At 44.0% G+C, this 13603-nt stretch overlaps 1 protein-coding gene across 1 annotated transcript in view; it reads left to right on the top strand.

The window, feature by feature from the left end:
* The window catches only part of UQCC1 (ubiquinol-cytochrome c reductase complex assembly factor 1), a 180355-nt gene that overhangs the window by 149184 nt on the left and 17568 nt on the right, over positions 1 to 13603 (top strand). Inside the window, exon 9 of the mRNA XM_090064074.1 lies at positions 13408 to 13485. Within this exon, the coding sequence (XP_089920200.1) occupies positions 13408 to 13485 (78 nt within the window). The remainder of the gene's footprint in view (positions 1 to 13407; positions 13486 to 13603) is intronic.

The raw sequence follows: 13603 nt of genomic DNA, 5'->3' as shown, positions 1-13603 counted from the left end.
AAGATCTTAGCTGCTATCTCCTCACCTTGGTTTATCACTGTATATATGACATTCTCCCTGTCTTCACTATCAGTGTTTTCAGTTGACATGTCCTCAATCGGTGAGTCTCCTGCCACTGTGCAGCAGTGATGAAAAGGAGGAAACAGTGAATGTGGGAGGACGTATTCATGGAGGCCAAGAGAAGAGGGGGTACTACTGATTGATGGGACTGGGTGTGGAAAGAATATATCCCCCAAAAGTTCAGAAGAAATGGGAGGCAAGCAATCACATGAAGGACAGAATGAAGCAGTTCCTGGAGCAGCAGACATGCTTATTGTAGAGTAGGGTGGACAACATGTGGCTCACATGCCACAAGTGGTGTGGGCAGCCTGTGTGTATAGCATGTGGTGGATCAGAGATGGGACAGGCAGGAGCAGAGCAACATGTCAGGCAGGGAGCATAGGGCAGGAAGCAGAGAACAGACTAGGAGATCAAATAATGGAAGGGGACTGGAGTGGCACTCAGAAAATGTGTAGGGTAAATTTATGACACACCAACCAAAAAAGGTTGGCTCCCATTGCTGTAGGTGTATATCAGGGAGTACAGCCAGCACTGTGCTCACTGTTCCACATTTTTAGTGCTTGTTTTATAGTGTTTGGTGTTCTGGTTATTTACTGCATCATCTTCTTGAATAAGTGTTGTGCAGACCTTGCTCTTCGCTTTAACAGTAACATTATTGTTTTATTCTGGATTTAATTCTGTGAGTATTGTAAAAGAAATCTTAAGGTTTGAAAGGCCCCTGGACTGCCATTTCCACTATTCAGATGATACCCTAAAGCGGGTTAGCAGCGTTTCAGTACTGCATGTCAAAGCTTGCCCTTCTGTTGTGGGTGGCAAATCTCTGCCCACCAGAGAACTCAAGCCACCTGCACTTACCCTCACTGTAGATGCTTGGCCCCTCTGCAGCTAGACTGTAAGCACAGGCATTAGAGAGTTAGAGAGAAGGTTTTGATGAAGAGTACTATTGAGGGGATGGGCAGTTCAATGCAGCTGAATGCTGCCGGAGCCCTCATGCTGCCCCAGGCTATGATCATCTTGGACTTCTTGGAGAGTCAGATCTGGCCTGTGGGCTATAGGTTGCCACTTCTAGATCTTAAAGGCATTTGTACACATATTTATGCTGCAGCACTGGACACTCTTAAGAGTCATCTTTCTTGAAGTGTGGGGCCCAAAACCAGACACAGTACTCCAGATGAGACCTCACCAGTGCTGAGTAAAGCAAAAGGATCACTTCCTTTGCTTTGCAATTGACACTCCTGTTTATACCACCCAGTATGCTGTCGGCTTTTTTGCAACAAGAGTATGTTGTTGGTTTGTATTCATTTTATAGTCCACTGTTTAGCTTATGGTCCACTATGGTTTCATAGATCATGGGCTGAAGGGTGCAAAGTTCACTGGCATGTCTTCCTGTGGTGTGCTTTGCACTCTCTCTGCAGGCTCACATACTTATGTTCAGCACTGGGGGGCAGAGGGGAAGGGGAGTTGCAAGTATGTGTATAGCCTCCAGTGGTTTAGCATTAAAGCTGCTGTACACTGATGAAACTTATCTGCCACAATAATAAATCTACATGTCTTTTTTGGGATATATATATGTTTTATCCAGACACAAGTCATTATGCTCAAATGAAGGTAACCTAATCGAATGTGATGACTTCTGATATAGACGGACAGACTAGATATTGTAATGGTCCTTTTGTTGGCTACAAAGGACCAACTCACAGGGTCATTATAAATTCTAGTTTAGTAGATGGAGTGTGAAATTTTAATAAAATTATAAATGCAAATTCTGGGGGGTTATGAGGGGTACTGGTCACCTTAGCATGCGCATGCACAAACACACACACATTCATTCAAACCCATGTCATTTAAACCCATGTAGTATAGTGTATAGTAGCTGCTGTAGTGATTGTAAGAGCACTGGTGTTAGTATATCTACCTATCCAAGGCCCTGGAATCTGCTGTTGGTGGTCAGCTTCCTTCAAGATGATGTCTTCTCCAGAATGGGATTGCCTGCTTCTCCTTCTGTCTTGGTAGTTCAGGTGCTGGACAAGAGGGTGCCACTGGGGATCGCGCTTCACTGCCTTTTATCCTTTTCTGGCAGACTTGTGTGATATCCCAGCATCATCTTGGCTGCCCAATCTGGAGGTCGCTGTCCCACGTGGGTCTTGAGTAGTGCATGACAGCTGTCAGTGACAGGGGTCTCTGCCTGCTGGTACCTGGAGTTTCGGGAGTCCACCCTTGACTTGACTGACTCAATGGCTTTTTTGTCATGGGTTACAGGAATAGTTAATAGGGTGGGTGCTCAGTCCCAGGAATCAGTTCCTTCGCTTGATTAACCTAAAATGGTACGCAGAGTAGAGTTTTGTAATGGTAAGTTCCCTGGCTAGTCTATTGTCAATTAACAGCCAGAGGCTCTTGCTTTGTCATTTAATTACCTACTGATCATCATACATACTCACATTCACTCAAGGGACTCACTCATGCAATGAGTGCGCTAGTTCTCTGCCAATACTTAGAAGGAAAAGAAATGCACAAAATGAGGGGGGGAGGGGAGGGGTTGCAGGCAAGAAGGGGCTTCAGTTATATCAATGTCCAGAAGGGAGATATATGAAGGGGGCTTTCTGCTACACTTTCTTACCTTAACTCTGTGAAGTCTATAGATGTCTCATTATAAAAGGTCTAGTTCAACCATTATTTATGGACTTGTATCAAGAACTGCTGGATAAAATTCAATGGCCGGTTTTGTATGTGAACAAAAATGTCCTCTCTGTAAGAATAGCAGACCAATGGAATCCTGTTTAGAGATATTGTAGGATATCCTACCTTGCAAGTTTTCATAAAAAGGCTGGAGAGCATCTGTCTTGGGAGGGTTTAGGTACAATAAATCCCACATTTCTGAAGAGGATTTAACTAGACCAGGTTCAACACTGTTTTGGAGCTGGGAGCCACTCTAATAAAGCTTAACTCCTGGCATGAGCTGCTTCCAGCCTAGCCCACATTGCTACTGCCAGAGCTGCAGCTACTTCTCCCTGTTGTTTGGGCAAAGCCCTCTGCCACTGAAACACCACAGGCTGGATCAAATGCCTCTGTAGATTGGATCTGGCCTGCAGGCCATAGGATGCTGACCACTGGACTAGATGATCTTTGAGGTGAGCCTCTGAAGCACGTAATCTCAAGGACCTGTCTAGTTTAACAAATTATTCAAGTGACTTAACTCATATATCACATTCACTTCATTTTGAAACTGCAGCTCTCTAATTTTTCTGAACCTCCAACATGTACAGTAACACTATGCAGGTCCCAAATTCCTAACCATCACATTAGAAAGAAAAATGTTAACTTGGACTTCATATTTCCCTAGAGGAAAATAATATTTTGTAGACCTTACTTGTGTACAGATATTTAAGAGACATGCATGTGGATCTTGCAGAAGTTGGAAGTTAAGATTTTGCATACTAATGTGAGGGTGAAGAGTACAGTCTGTGTCTGTTGCATTGTATTGTTGTATATGCTGGAGATACATGAGAGTTCATTAATGAGAGTAAAAATGGTGAATTTAACATTATGGCATGTCAAAAGAGGCTACCTTAGCTGAGCATTTCCTTTCTTTTTAAGGACCCTGTAAATGTATGGGATGGGGGATTGAGGGGCTGTGGAGATATGAGGACTTGCAGGCTTCCTGAATTCATGGTTCATGAAGATACAGGTATCAGTGCATAGATTACCTTATTCTGATAACTGATTTGAGATGGAGTGGTCCAAAGAATGTAAAAGAGGTAGGAACCTAAGAGAACTCTAGCATTTATGGTTGTCCTTATTAGCAGCTAGAAATTCAGCTGAAATTCTCTGGTAACTATATTTAATAATGATGTATAAAGGAGTCAGTGAAATTATCACCATTGCAAGCTAGATTGTGCCAATGCTGAGAAGGCAGACAGGAGTCATAAAGGAAACTAACTGTTCCTGAAGAGCCCTGATTTGAATTTCTTTAATTCTTCTGTTTTAAAAAAGAGGTTCTTTTTCTTACTCTTTGAAATTCTGCAATGTTGACTATATTCATCACAAAACAGTGTGATATATCTTTAAATGTAGCTTTTATTGCCTAAGATATTACTCCATCCCCAAAGTCATATTTCATTTTTAAAATGTTTGCCTCTTAGATGCATTTATTTCTATGTTTGTTTAACTTTGTTATCTCCATTATTAATATATTTTACTAAGCTAAAGCTGCTGCTTTTTGTTTTTAATATTGAAAGTTGCTTCTCCAGGGGTGTATAGTCCAGGACTTGTCCCTGTAATGGGACTGCTTGTTTTCTTTGCCCCCTTGCAATTGCCTGCTGTAACACTTGTAATATGTGTTAAGTAATCCTTAAGGTAACATTTTTATTATGTCATAAAAAGTGCATGGCAAATTTATAATAACTCATGGAATTTGTTTAAAAATGGAAGGATAATTTATTGAGTGTGTTACATGAGACCTGCTCCCCCTTATTAATGTAGAAGTCCAGCTTATTTAGAAGTATATTCTACTGAGAGAAACCACAGTCTTTAACATGCATAGAAAGTGAGTATGGTTGGCTAAAAGTGACATCATGGTTTATGTACTCAATAAAAATTTAATTAAGTCATTACAGGAGTTGCAGTCATCATTTAACCCTCTGATTTCTTTTATTTAGTTCTTTTATTAAACATTCAGTAATAGCCAGTCACCAAATCTTGATGGCCTATAAAATATCTGCATGAATTTCAATACCTTATATAAATGGAAAAATATGAGTAACTGACTTAAAAGGAATTTTCCTTGTGGTTGCACTGCATGTATTCTTATAAAAATCAAATTATGAAAAGGATAGTGGTTTAATGGAAAAAACATATATACTATAGGTTTGATGGCATGACATAAACTAATTATAGAGTTTTGAGAGAGAAACTTATTACGTACATTCTGACCACAGTGTTAACAAGAATATTAAGAGGAGGTTGATAACATCATTGATGAAACTCCAGTAGTCTGTGTTATCAATACTAATATTTGCATGAGTTATGTTTTCTTCTGCTGTGTAGCTTCTACCTTTGAAAGGCTATCGAAAGCTCAAAAATGGCAATGCATTTTTCATAATAAATCCAATTCTTAAACTTTATTCCTATTCTCAGTGCCTTTTTTAAAAAAAACCTCCTCTCTTCCAGCTGTAGTGTTGGACATAGGGATTTTTTTTTTTTTGCTACTAAATGGAAATGTGGATAGTTATTTATTTGTATTTATTTATGTATTTATTCATTACAGTTTTGAAACTAATGAGAGTGAACATTTTGAAACTGTCCCTACCTGGACAAAACCTAGGACAATATCCCAGAACCCACACTATAGGGCTTCACAGTCTCAAGTGTCTGTGATAGATTGCAGTTTGGGGGATACCAATAAACATAGGTTATATCAGGTTGTTTTGTTCCTGTTCTCTGCAGAAAGACAGTAAAATTTATCAGGGCATCTTGTGAACTGCTATTTTCAAGGGCAAATGCTCAGTGTCCCTTAGGTCTGTCTTAGAATAGAGGCTTTACCAGAAAAATCCAGGTGAATGTCTGTGATGAAAAAGGTTTATTTCTTCGCTTTTAGTTGACAATAAAGGACAAAAAGGAGTGGTCAGTCTGCAGCAATACTGAGTCTGGTTTAGCCACCCCTCTGGAAGTCTGACAGCTTATCTGCTTATAATGTAGAGCTCATTTCTGCAAGTTGATGGGTGCTTAAATCCCTAATTGCCAAATATTTAACCATTTGTTTAAATTTAGGTTCTGATTAGTCCCAATCACTTCATTAGCTCTTACTTGCTTACCTGCTCATAATTAAGCACGTTTTATAGTGCTTTGCTGGACCTCTCACCCTGCCAGACAATAGCAGAGTGAGCTCCATTTAGTCTGCCCAGATATCATGCAGGAAGAAAGCAAAGAAGGACAATCAGAGATGCTTAGTTAAAGTTAAATATTTTTAAAAGTTCAGGAAAGGCTAGAGTTTTAAACGAAATGGCAAACTGTCCTCTGAGCCATTGATATTAGATATTTAGCATTTTTTGAATGTGAGGGAAGTCCATGTTTACTGGAAAAATCTAATATTACCAGGTAGTGTTGAAGTGGTGATGTTGCTCTGATGATCTAGAAGATATGCAAGAGGCAAGAATTCTTGTGGGTGAAATCTTTCAGTGGACCAACTGTATGGTTGGTATAGACCAGTGGTTCTCAACCTTTTTAGACTCAGGGTATTCCTGGATGGGCTCACAGCACACATCGGAAATTACTGACTCTTTGTTTTCATTCTTTTTTTCTTTTGACTGCAGAAAAATAACAGAGCAATTTTTCTGTTGCAAAGAAGTCAGAAAGACCCCAGCTATGGACTTCTATTTGAAATCTTTGGGTTTATCTTGTGAATGCTGTTTGCTTATCTAACAGTTCTAACAGTTTGTGGCACCCTGTAGCACCCTTGAAAGGATCTCAAGGCATTCCAGGGTGCCATGGCACCCTGTTTGAGACTTACTGGTATGGATATAGGTAAGCTTTCAGATACCACAATATTCTTCCTCAGGAACCTGAGAAACACATGCTATAGGTGCCTAAGGAAGGGTATTGTGATACCTGAAAGCTTGCCTATGTCTATACCAACCATAGTCCAATAAAAGATATCACTCGCAAGAATTCTTGCCTCTCACATAATCATCGAATCATAGAAAATTAGGGTTGGAAGGTACCTCAGGAGGTCATCTAGTCCAACCCCCTGCTCAAAGCAGGACCATCCCCAAATAGATCATTCCAACCATAGCTTTGTCTAGCCGGGTCTTAAAAACCTCCAAGGATGGAGCTTCCACCACCTCTGGGTAACCTGTTCCAGTGTTTTACTACCCTTCTAGTGAGAAAATTCTTCCTAATATCTAACTTAAAATGCCCTTTCTGCAACTTGACACCATTTCTGCTTGTTCTGCCATCTGCCACCGCTGAACAGCCTAGCTCCATCCTCTTTTGAACCCCCCTTCAGGTAGTTGAAAGCTGCTCTTAAATCCCCTCTGTCGTCTCTTCTCTAGACTAACTAAGCCCAGTTCCCTTGGCCTCTCCTCGTAAGTCATGTGCCCTAGCCCCCTAACCATTTTTGTTGCCCTCTCTTGGACTTTCAACAATTTTTCCATATCCTTTCTGTAGTGGGGGGGCCCAAAACCAAACACAGTACTCCAGATATGGCCTCACCAGTGCAATATAGAGGGGAATAATCTTTTCCTTTGACCTACTGGCAACACACCTAGCAATGCAGCCCAGTATATCATTAGCCTACTTAGCAACAAGGTCATACTGCTGGCTCGTATTCAGCTTATTATCCACTGTAACCCCCAGGTCCTTTTCTGCAGAGCTTCAGCCCAGCCAGTCAGCCCCAGCCTGTACTGGTGCATGGGATTGTTCCATATTAAGTGCAGGACTTTGTACTTCTTGTTGAACCTCAAGAGATTCCTTTTGGCCCAACGCTCCAATTTGTCTAGGTCACTCAGAATCCTAGACCTACCCTCCAGCGTACCTACTATTCCCCCCAGCTTGGTGTCATCTGCAGACTTGCTGAGGGTGCACTTTCTGCCATCTTCCAGGTCGTTGATGAAGACATTTAACAAAATCAGCCTCAGGATCAACCCCTGGAGCACTTCACTTGATACCAGCTGCCAACTAGACATTGAGTCATTGAGTCACCCTTTGAGCCTGGTGGTCCAGCCAGTTTTCTGTCTACCTTATAGTCCATCTATCCAACTCGTACTGCCTTAGCTTGCCTGTGAGAATGCTGTGGGAGACTGTACCAAAAGCCTTCCTAAAAATAAGGTATGTCACATCCACTGGTCTCTCCCCCCATCCACAGAGCTATTCATCTCATCATAGAAAGCAATAAGGTTGGTCAGGCATGACTTGCCCTTGGTGAATCCATGCTGATGGTTCCTAATTGCCTTCTCCTCCAAGTGCTTAAAAATGGATTCCTTGAGGATCTGCTCCATGATTTTACCAGGGACTGAGGTGAGGCTGACCAGTCTGTAGTTCCCTGGATCTTCCTTTTCCCCTTTCTTAAATATGGGCACTATGTATGCTTTCTGTAATCATCCAGGACCTCTGCTGTTCTCCATGAGTTTTCAAAGATGATGACCAGTGGCTCTGCAATCACATCAGCGAGCTCCCTCAGCACCTTTGGGTGCAGCCCATCTGGCCCCATGGACTTGTATATGTCCAGCTTTTTAAAATAGTCCTTAACCTGTTGTTTTGCCACTGTTGGCTCCTCACCTCATCCCCAAATTGTGCTGCCAGGTGCAGTAATCTGGGAGCTGACCTTGCTTGTGAAGGCTAAGGTGAAATAGGCATTGAGCACTTCAGCATTTTCAACATCCTCTGTCACAAGGTTGCCTCTCCCGTTCGGTAAGGGACCCACACTTTCCTTGATCCTGCTCTTGCTACTGACATAGTTGTAGAAACCCTTCTTGTTACCCTGCACATCCCTTGCTAACTACAAAACCAGTTGCACTTTGGCCTTTCTGACTTCATCCCTGCATACCTGAGCAATGTTTTTATATTCTGCCAGTAATTAATAATATTAATAATATTATCCTGGTAATTAAAAAAGGCAAAAGGGAAGACCTTCAAAGTATAGTTCAATTAGCCTGATATTCATCCTGGGAAATATAATGGAAAGGTTAATAAAGAGGCTCTACATAAAAAATGAAATGATGGTAGACTGATTCATCTCTATCAGTGTGACTCTTGTCAAAGATCTCAGCAATAACTGTAAATGGGGAATCAACATCCAGTGAAAGTGTTACTAATTAATCCCATAGTAATCTATTCTTGACCTAATGAAATGCCTTTCTCTCTCTGTGTATTAGTGGTGTTTCATTTTGATCCAGAAAAATGTGGATTTGGGGTTACTTTTTTAACCCAAAAATTGGGGATTTTTTTTATAATTAGAGAAAACCAGGATCCCTGGTGATAAAGCTGGCTGACCATTTTGTACCGGTACCTGCCTCTGAAGATTTCTGATGGCAGAGGACTATTTAATGTGATAGATAGCTACCAAGCAAGATCTGTTGTGTTCAAGTTGAAGCTATATACAATTCAGATTGGAAAGAAGGGGTGCAGACAGAAGTGACAGTTTTAGCCCTACTTGGCCACAGGAAGCCATGTATAGCTGTGACCAAACACAAGTGCTTGGCTGCAGACAGTTTAAAAAATGGCAGATTGGGTGAAAAATCTGACCCCTCATTGCATGAGGTCTCAGATAAAGATATTTAAAAATGTAGCATCTTTTGTAACTTGTGTCTGCTTAGCACCCAGCCTGTAATTGTTTTCAGCATGGGAGGGGGGAAAGGGATTTCAGTCTGGGGGGTTTTCAGCCCCACCCCGGAGGGTGGGGTGGGTGTATTGGAGCCCCCCCTCCACCTGCAGGGCTCCAATTCACCTGTCCCACCCTTCAGCACCAGCTGGGGAGCCCTGAGAATGAGCTTCCTCCACTGTCTTTCCCCCCTCCCATTATGAGAACAGTGAGCACTGGCAGAGAGCCCTGGCCATTGCTATGGGATTGCCTTTCCCCCTGAAACCAACAGTGCACTTCTGTTTGGTCTGGGGTAATGTTGTAACTGAGAATACTTTGTAAAAATCATTCCAAGTTACAGTTGGGAGCTGCACTTCTGTCTGTACTGCTCCCCCATCATGTACACTTTTAAATAGGGTAATTAACCACTGGGAAAACTAATGTAGCACTTGGGTAAATTATCCTTCATTTAAAGTCCCATAAAGCTAGATTTCTAAAACAAAAATTCTAAATCTTTTTCTAAAAATTATGCATTGGCTTATATGAAAAGTATAGGCTTGATGGAGAATCACAATGTGAAATTTTGTGGTCTGTAATATAGTCAGATTAGATGCTCACTATGGCCTTAAAATGTATTAAAGCAAAAATAAAGCAATGTTTAGAGCCAGGAAGGGATAGACAAATGTTGGAAGGAACAGAAAATATGCAAGAGATAGCGAGAGAGGCAGCGAGCTGCTGGGAAGAGATGGCCTCCACCTCTCTCCCCTGGGGAGGAGGCTCTTCTCAGCTGGCTGACCTGCTTCACCGGGCTTCAAACTAAGCCCGCTGGGGGATGGGGGGACTACTGCCACTGCTGGCCTGCAGAGCGACCCTTGCAAAGACAGCAGACCAAGGTACTTAAGGGAGTCCACCCCTGCCCCAGCCCTGGCACAATCTGTGGGCAAGGCAAGAGCCCCCAAGGGCACACTTGCCTGCCTGTACACTAATGCCAGGAGCCTGGGCAACAAGCAGGACGAGCTCGTCCTCCTGCTCAGTGCAAAGAAATATGATGTCATTGGGATAACGGAGACCTGATGGGACTTCACCCATGACTGGACCACAGGTATAGAGGGCTATACACTATACAGGAGGGATCGTGTTGACAAAAGGGGCGGGGGTGTAGCTGTCTATCAAGGAAAGCTACATGTCCCTGCAAGCTGATGCTGGCGACCGGCATGGACAGCTAGAGACCTTCTGGGTAAAAATTCGTGGGGAATACGGCACAGGGGACACAACGGTGGGAGTCTACGACAGACCTCCCACTCAAAGTCCCGAGCTTGACCAGGAGTTCGCCCGGGAACTGACTGAGGCTGCTTGCTCCAGGACCTTGGTTGTCATGGGTGACTTCAATTACCCAGACATCTCGTGGGAAGATCACTCAGCAAAATCCGAGCGGTCGCAAAGCTTTCTCTCGTGTGTGGATGAACCTCTACCTGACTCAAGAAGTCTATGGGCCAACGAGAGGCAAAGCGCTGCTTGACCTGGTACTGGCTACTGGGGACGACCTAATCGGCGACCTAGTGATTGATGGGAAGTTGGGTGACAGCGACCACGAGCTGATCACCTTCACCATCCGCCGTAAAGCTGGCAAGTCAGTCAGCAACACTGAAGTCCTTGACTTCAGGAAAGCTGACTTTGACAAGCTCAAGAGGCTAGTCAGTCAGGCCCTCAGGGACCATAACCCCAGGGAGATGGGAGTTCTAGAAGAGTGGTTGCTTCTCAAGGAAGCGATCCTCAATGCACAAGCTAAATCTATTCCAACACGGAGGAAAGGCAGCAAGAAGGCACAGCAGCCCCCCTGGCTCTCCAGGGACCTAGCGGACCTCCTGTGGCTAAAAAGGAAAGCCTACAAAGGATGGAGGACGGGATTCACCTCCAAGGAGGATTACTCCGCACTGGTCCGGTCCTGCAGGGAGCAAACCAGGAAAGCCAAGGCTGCAACTGAACTCCAACTAGCTTCGAGCATCAAGGACAACAAAAGGTCCTTTTTCAGATATGTGGGGAGCCGGAGGAAAAGCAAGGGCAACATTGGACCCTGCTGAACCAGATGGGGTAACTGGCAACTGACGCCCAGGAAAAAGCCAACCTATTAAATGGGTACTTTGCGTCAGTCTTTCATCAGCCCCATGGGACACCCATGCCCGCTATGGGACAGGGAGATCCGGGTGATGGGGATCCCCTACCCTCCATAAATGCTGACCTTGTGAAGGAACATCTTGAGAAGCTGGATACCTTCAAGTCAGCTGGCCCTGAAAATCTGTACCCCAGGGTACTCGAGCTGGCGAGCGTCATAGCCCAGCCCTTGGCACGGATCTTTAAAAACTCCTGCTGCTCTGGTGTAGTGCCTGAAGACTGGATGAAGGCCAATGTGGTGCCGATCTTCAAAAAAGGCAGGAGAGTGGATCCGGCTAACTACAGGCCCATTAGCCTGACTTCTATCCTGGGGAAGATCCTAGAAAAGTTTATTAAGGAGACCATCCTTGAGGGACTGGCCCAGGCTAACATTCTAAGGGACAGCCAGCATGGGTTTGTTGCGGGTAGGTCTTGTTTGACCAATCTCATTTCCTTCTATGACCAGGTGACCTATCACCTGGACAAGGGAGAAGAGGTTGATGTCATATATCTTGACTTCAAAAAAGCTTTTGATCTGGTATCCCATGATCACCTCTTGACCAAACTGCCCAGTTGTGGCCTTGGCTCCACCACGATCCGCTGGCTGGGAAATTGGCTCCGTGGTCGGACCCAGAGGGTTGTTATTGATGGCAGTCACTCATTGTGGTGCCCTGTGACCAGTGGGGTCCCTCAAGGCTCTGTCCTGGGACCCATACTGTTCAACATCTTCATTAACAATGTGGACATTGGAGTCAGGAGTGGACTGGCCAAGTTCGCCGATGACACCAAACTTTGGGGCAAAGCATCCACGCCAGAAGATAAGCGGGTGATCCAGGCTGACCTGGACAATCTCAGCAAATGGGCAGATGAGAACCTCATGGTGTTTAACACCAAAAAATGCAAGGTTCTCCACCTTGGGTGGAAAAACCTGCAGCACTCTTATAGGCTTGGCAGTGCTACGTTGGTTAGCACTACAGAAGAAAGAGACTTGGGGGTCATCATTGACCACAAGATGAACATGAGCCTGCAATGCGATGCTGCGGCTAGTAAAGCGACCAAAACGCTGGCTTGCATCCATAGATGCTTCTCGAACAAATCCGGGGACGTCATTCTCCCCTTGTACTCGGCCTTGGTGAGGCCGCAGCTGGAGTACTGCGTCCAGTTTTGGGCTCCACAATTCAAGAAGGATGTGGAGAAGCTTGAGAGAGTCCAGAGGAGAGCCACGCGCATGATCAGAGGTCAGGAAAACAGATGTTACAATGACAGGCTGAGAGCCTTGGGACTCTTTAGCCTGGAAAAGCGTAGGCTCAGGGGTGATCTGATGGCCACCTATAAATTTATCAAGGGTGACCACCAGGATCTGGGGGAGCTTTTGTTCACCAGAGCGCCCCAAGGGATGACGAGGTCGAACGGTCACAAACTGCTGCAAGACCGTTTCAGGCTGGACATAAGGAAGAATTTCTTTACTGTCCGAACCCTCAAGGTCTGGAACAGTCTGCCAGCGGAGGTGGTTCAAGCACCTCCATTGAACACCTTCAAGAGTAAATTGGATGCTTATCTTGCTGGGATCCTATGACCCCAGCTGACTTCCTGCCCTTTGGGCAGGGGGCTGGACTCGATGATCTCCCGAAGTCCCTTCCAGCCCTAATGTCTATGAAATCTATGACATCTATGAAATCCTAGGCTGGGACTTTTCTGCCGTCTGCACAGAGCTTATTTTGACTCTGATTTTAATGTGTATAAAGACTCAGCCAATCTGTAACACATACTGCTCTGTAATCAGTGGCCTGCTTGAAATTATACTGCTCACACCTAAATACCTACTCACATGTGCTCTCACATACTCCTCTATCCTTACTGTCAGATTCCTACCTCCTGAGATGATGTTGCCTTTTATTTTCCAGATTGATCCTTCTACCCTCAAGCGAGGTATGAGAAGCATGACAGAAAATTTCTATGCAGCTATATATGGATATGATGAGGTAAGAACATATAAGTGGGCAATTCTGGACAAAACAAATAGGTCATCAAGTGAATTGTCTCCCCAGTTGCTCTGAACCACAAGATGTTTCGGATGAAGAAACCCACAAAATACACAGA

The sequence above is a fragment of the Crocodylus siamensis genome, chromosome 10, assembly GCF_052110815.1.
Source record: "Crocodylus siamensis isolate JL-2025a chromosome 10, ASM5211081v1, whole genome shotgun sequence".
In the NCBI taxonomy this organism is placed as follows: Eukaryota; Metazoa; Chordata; order Crocodylia; family Crocodylidae; genus Crocodylus; species Crocodylus siamensis.
Note: the sequence above shows the minus strand (reverse complement) of the source record. Positions and strands in the feature narration are given on the sequence as shown.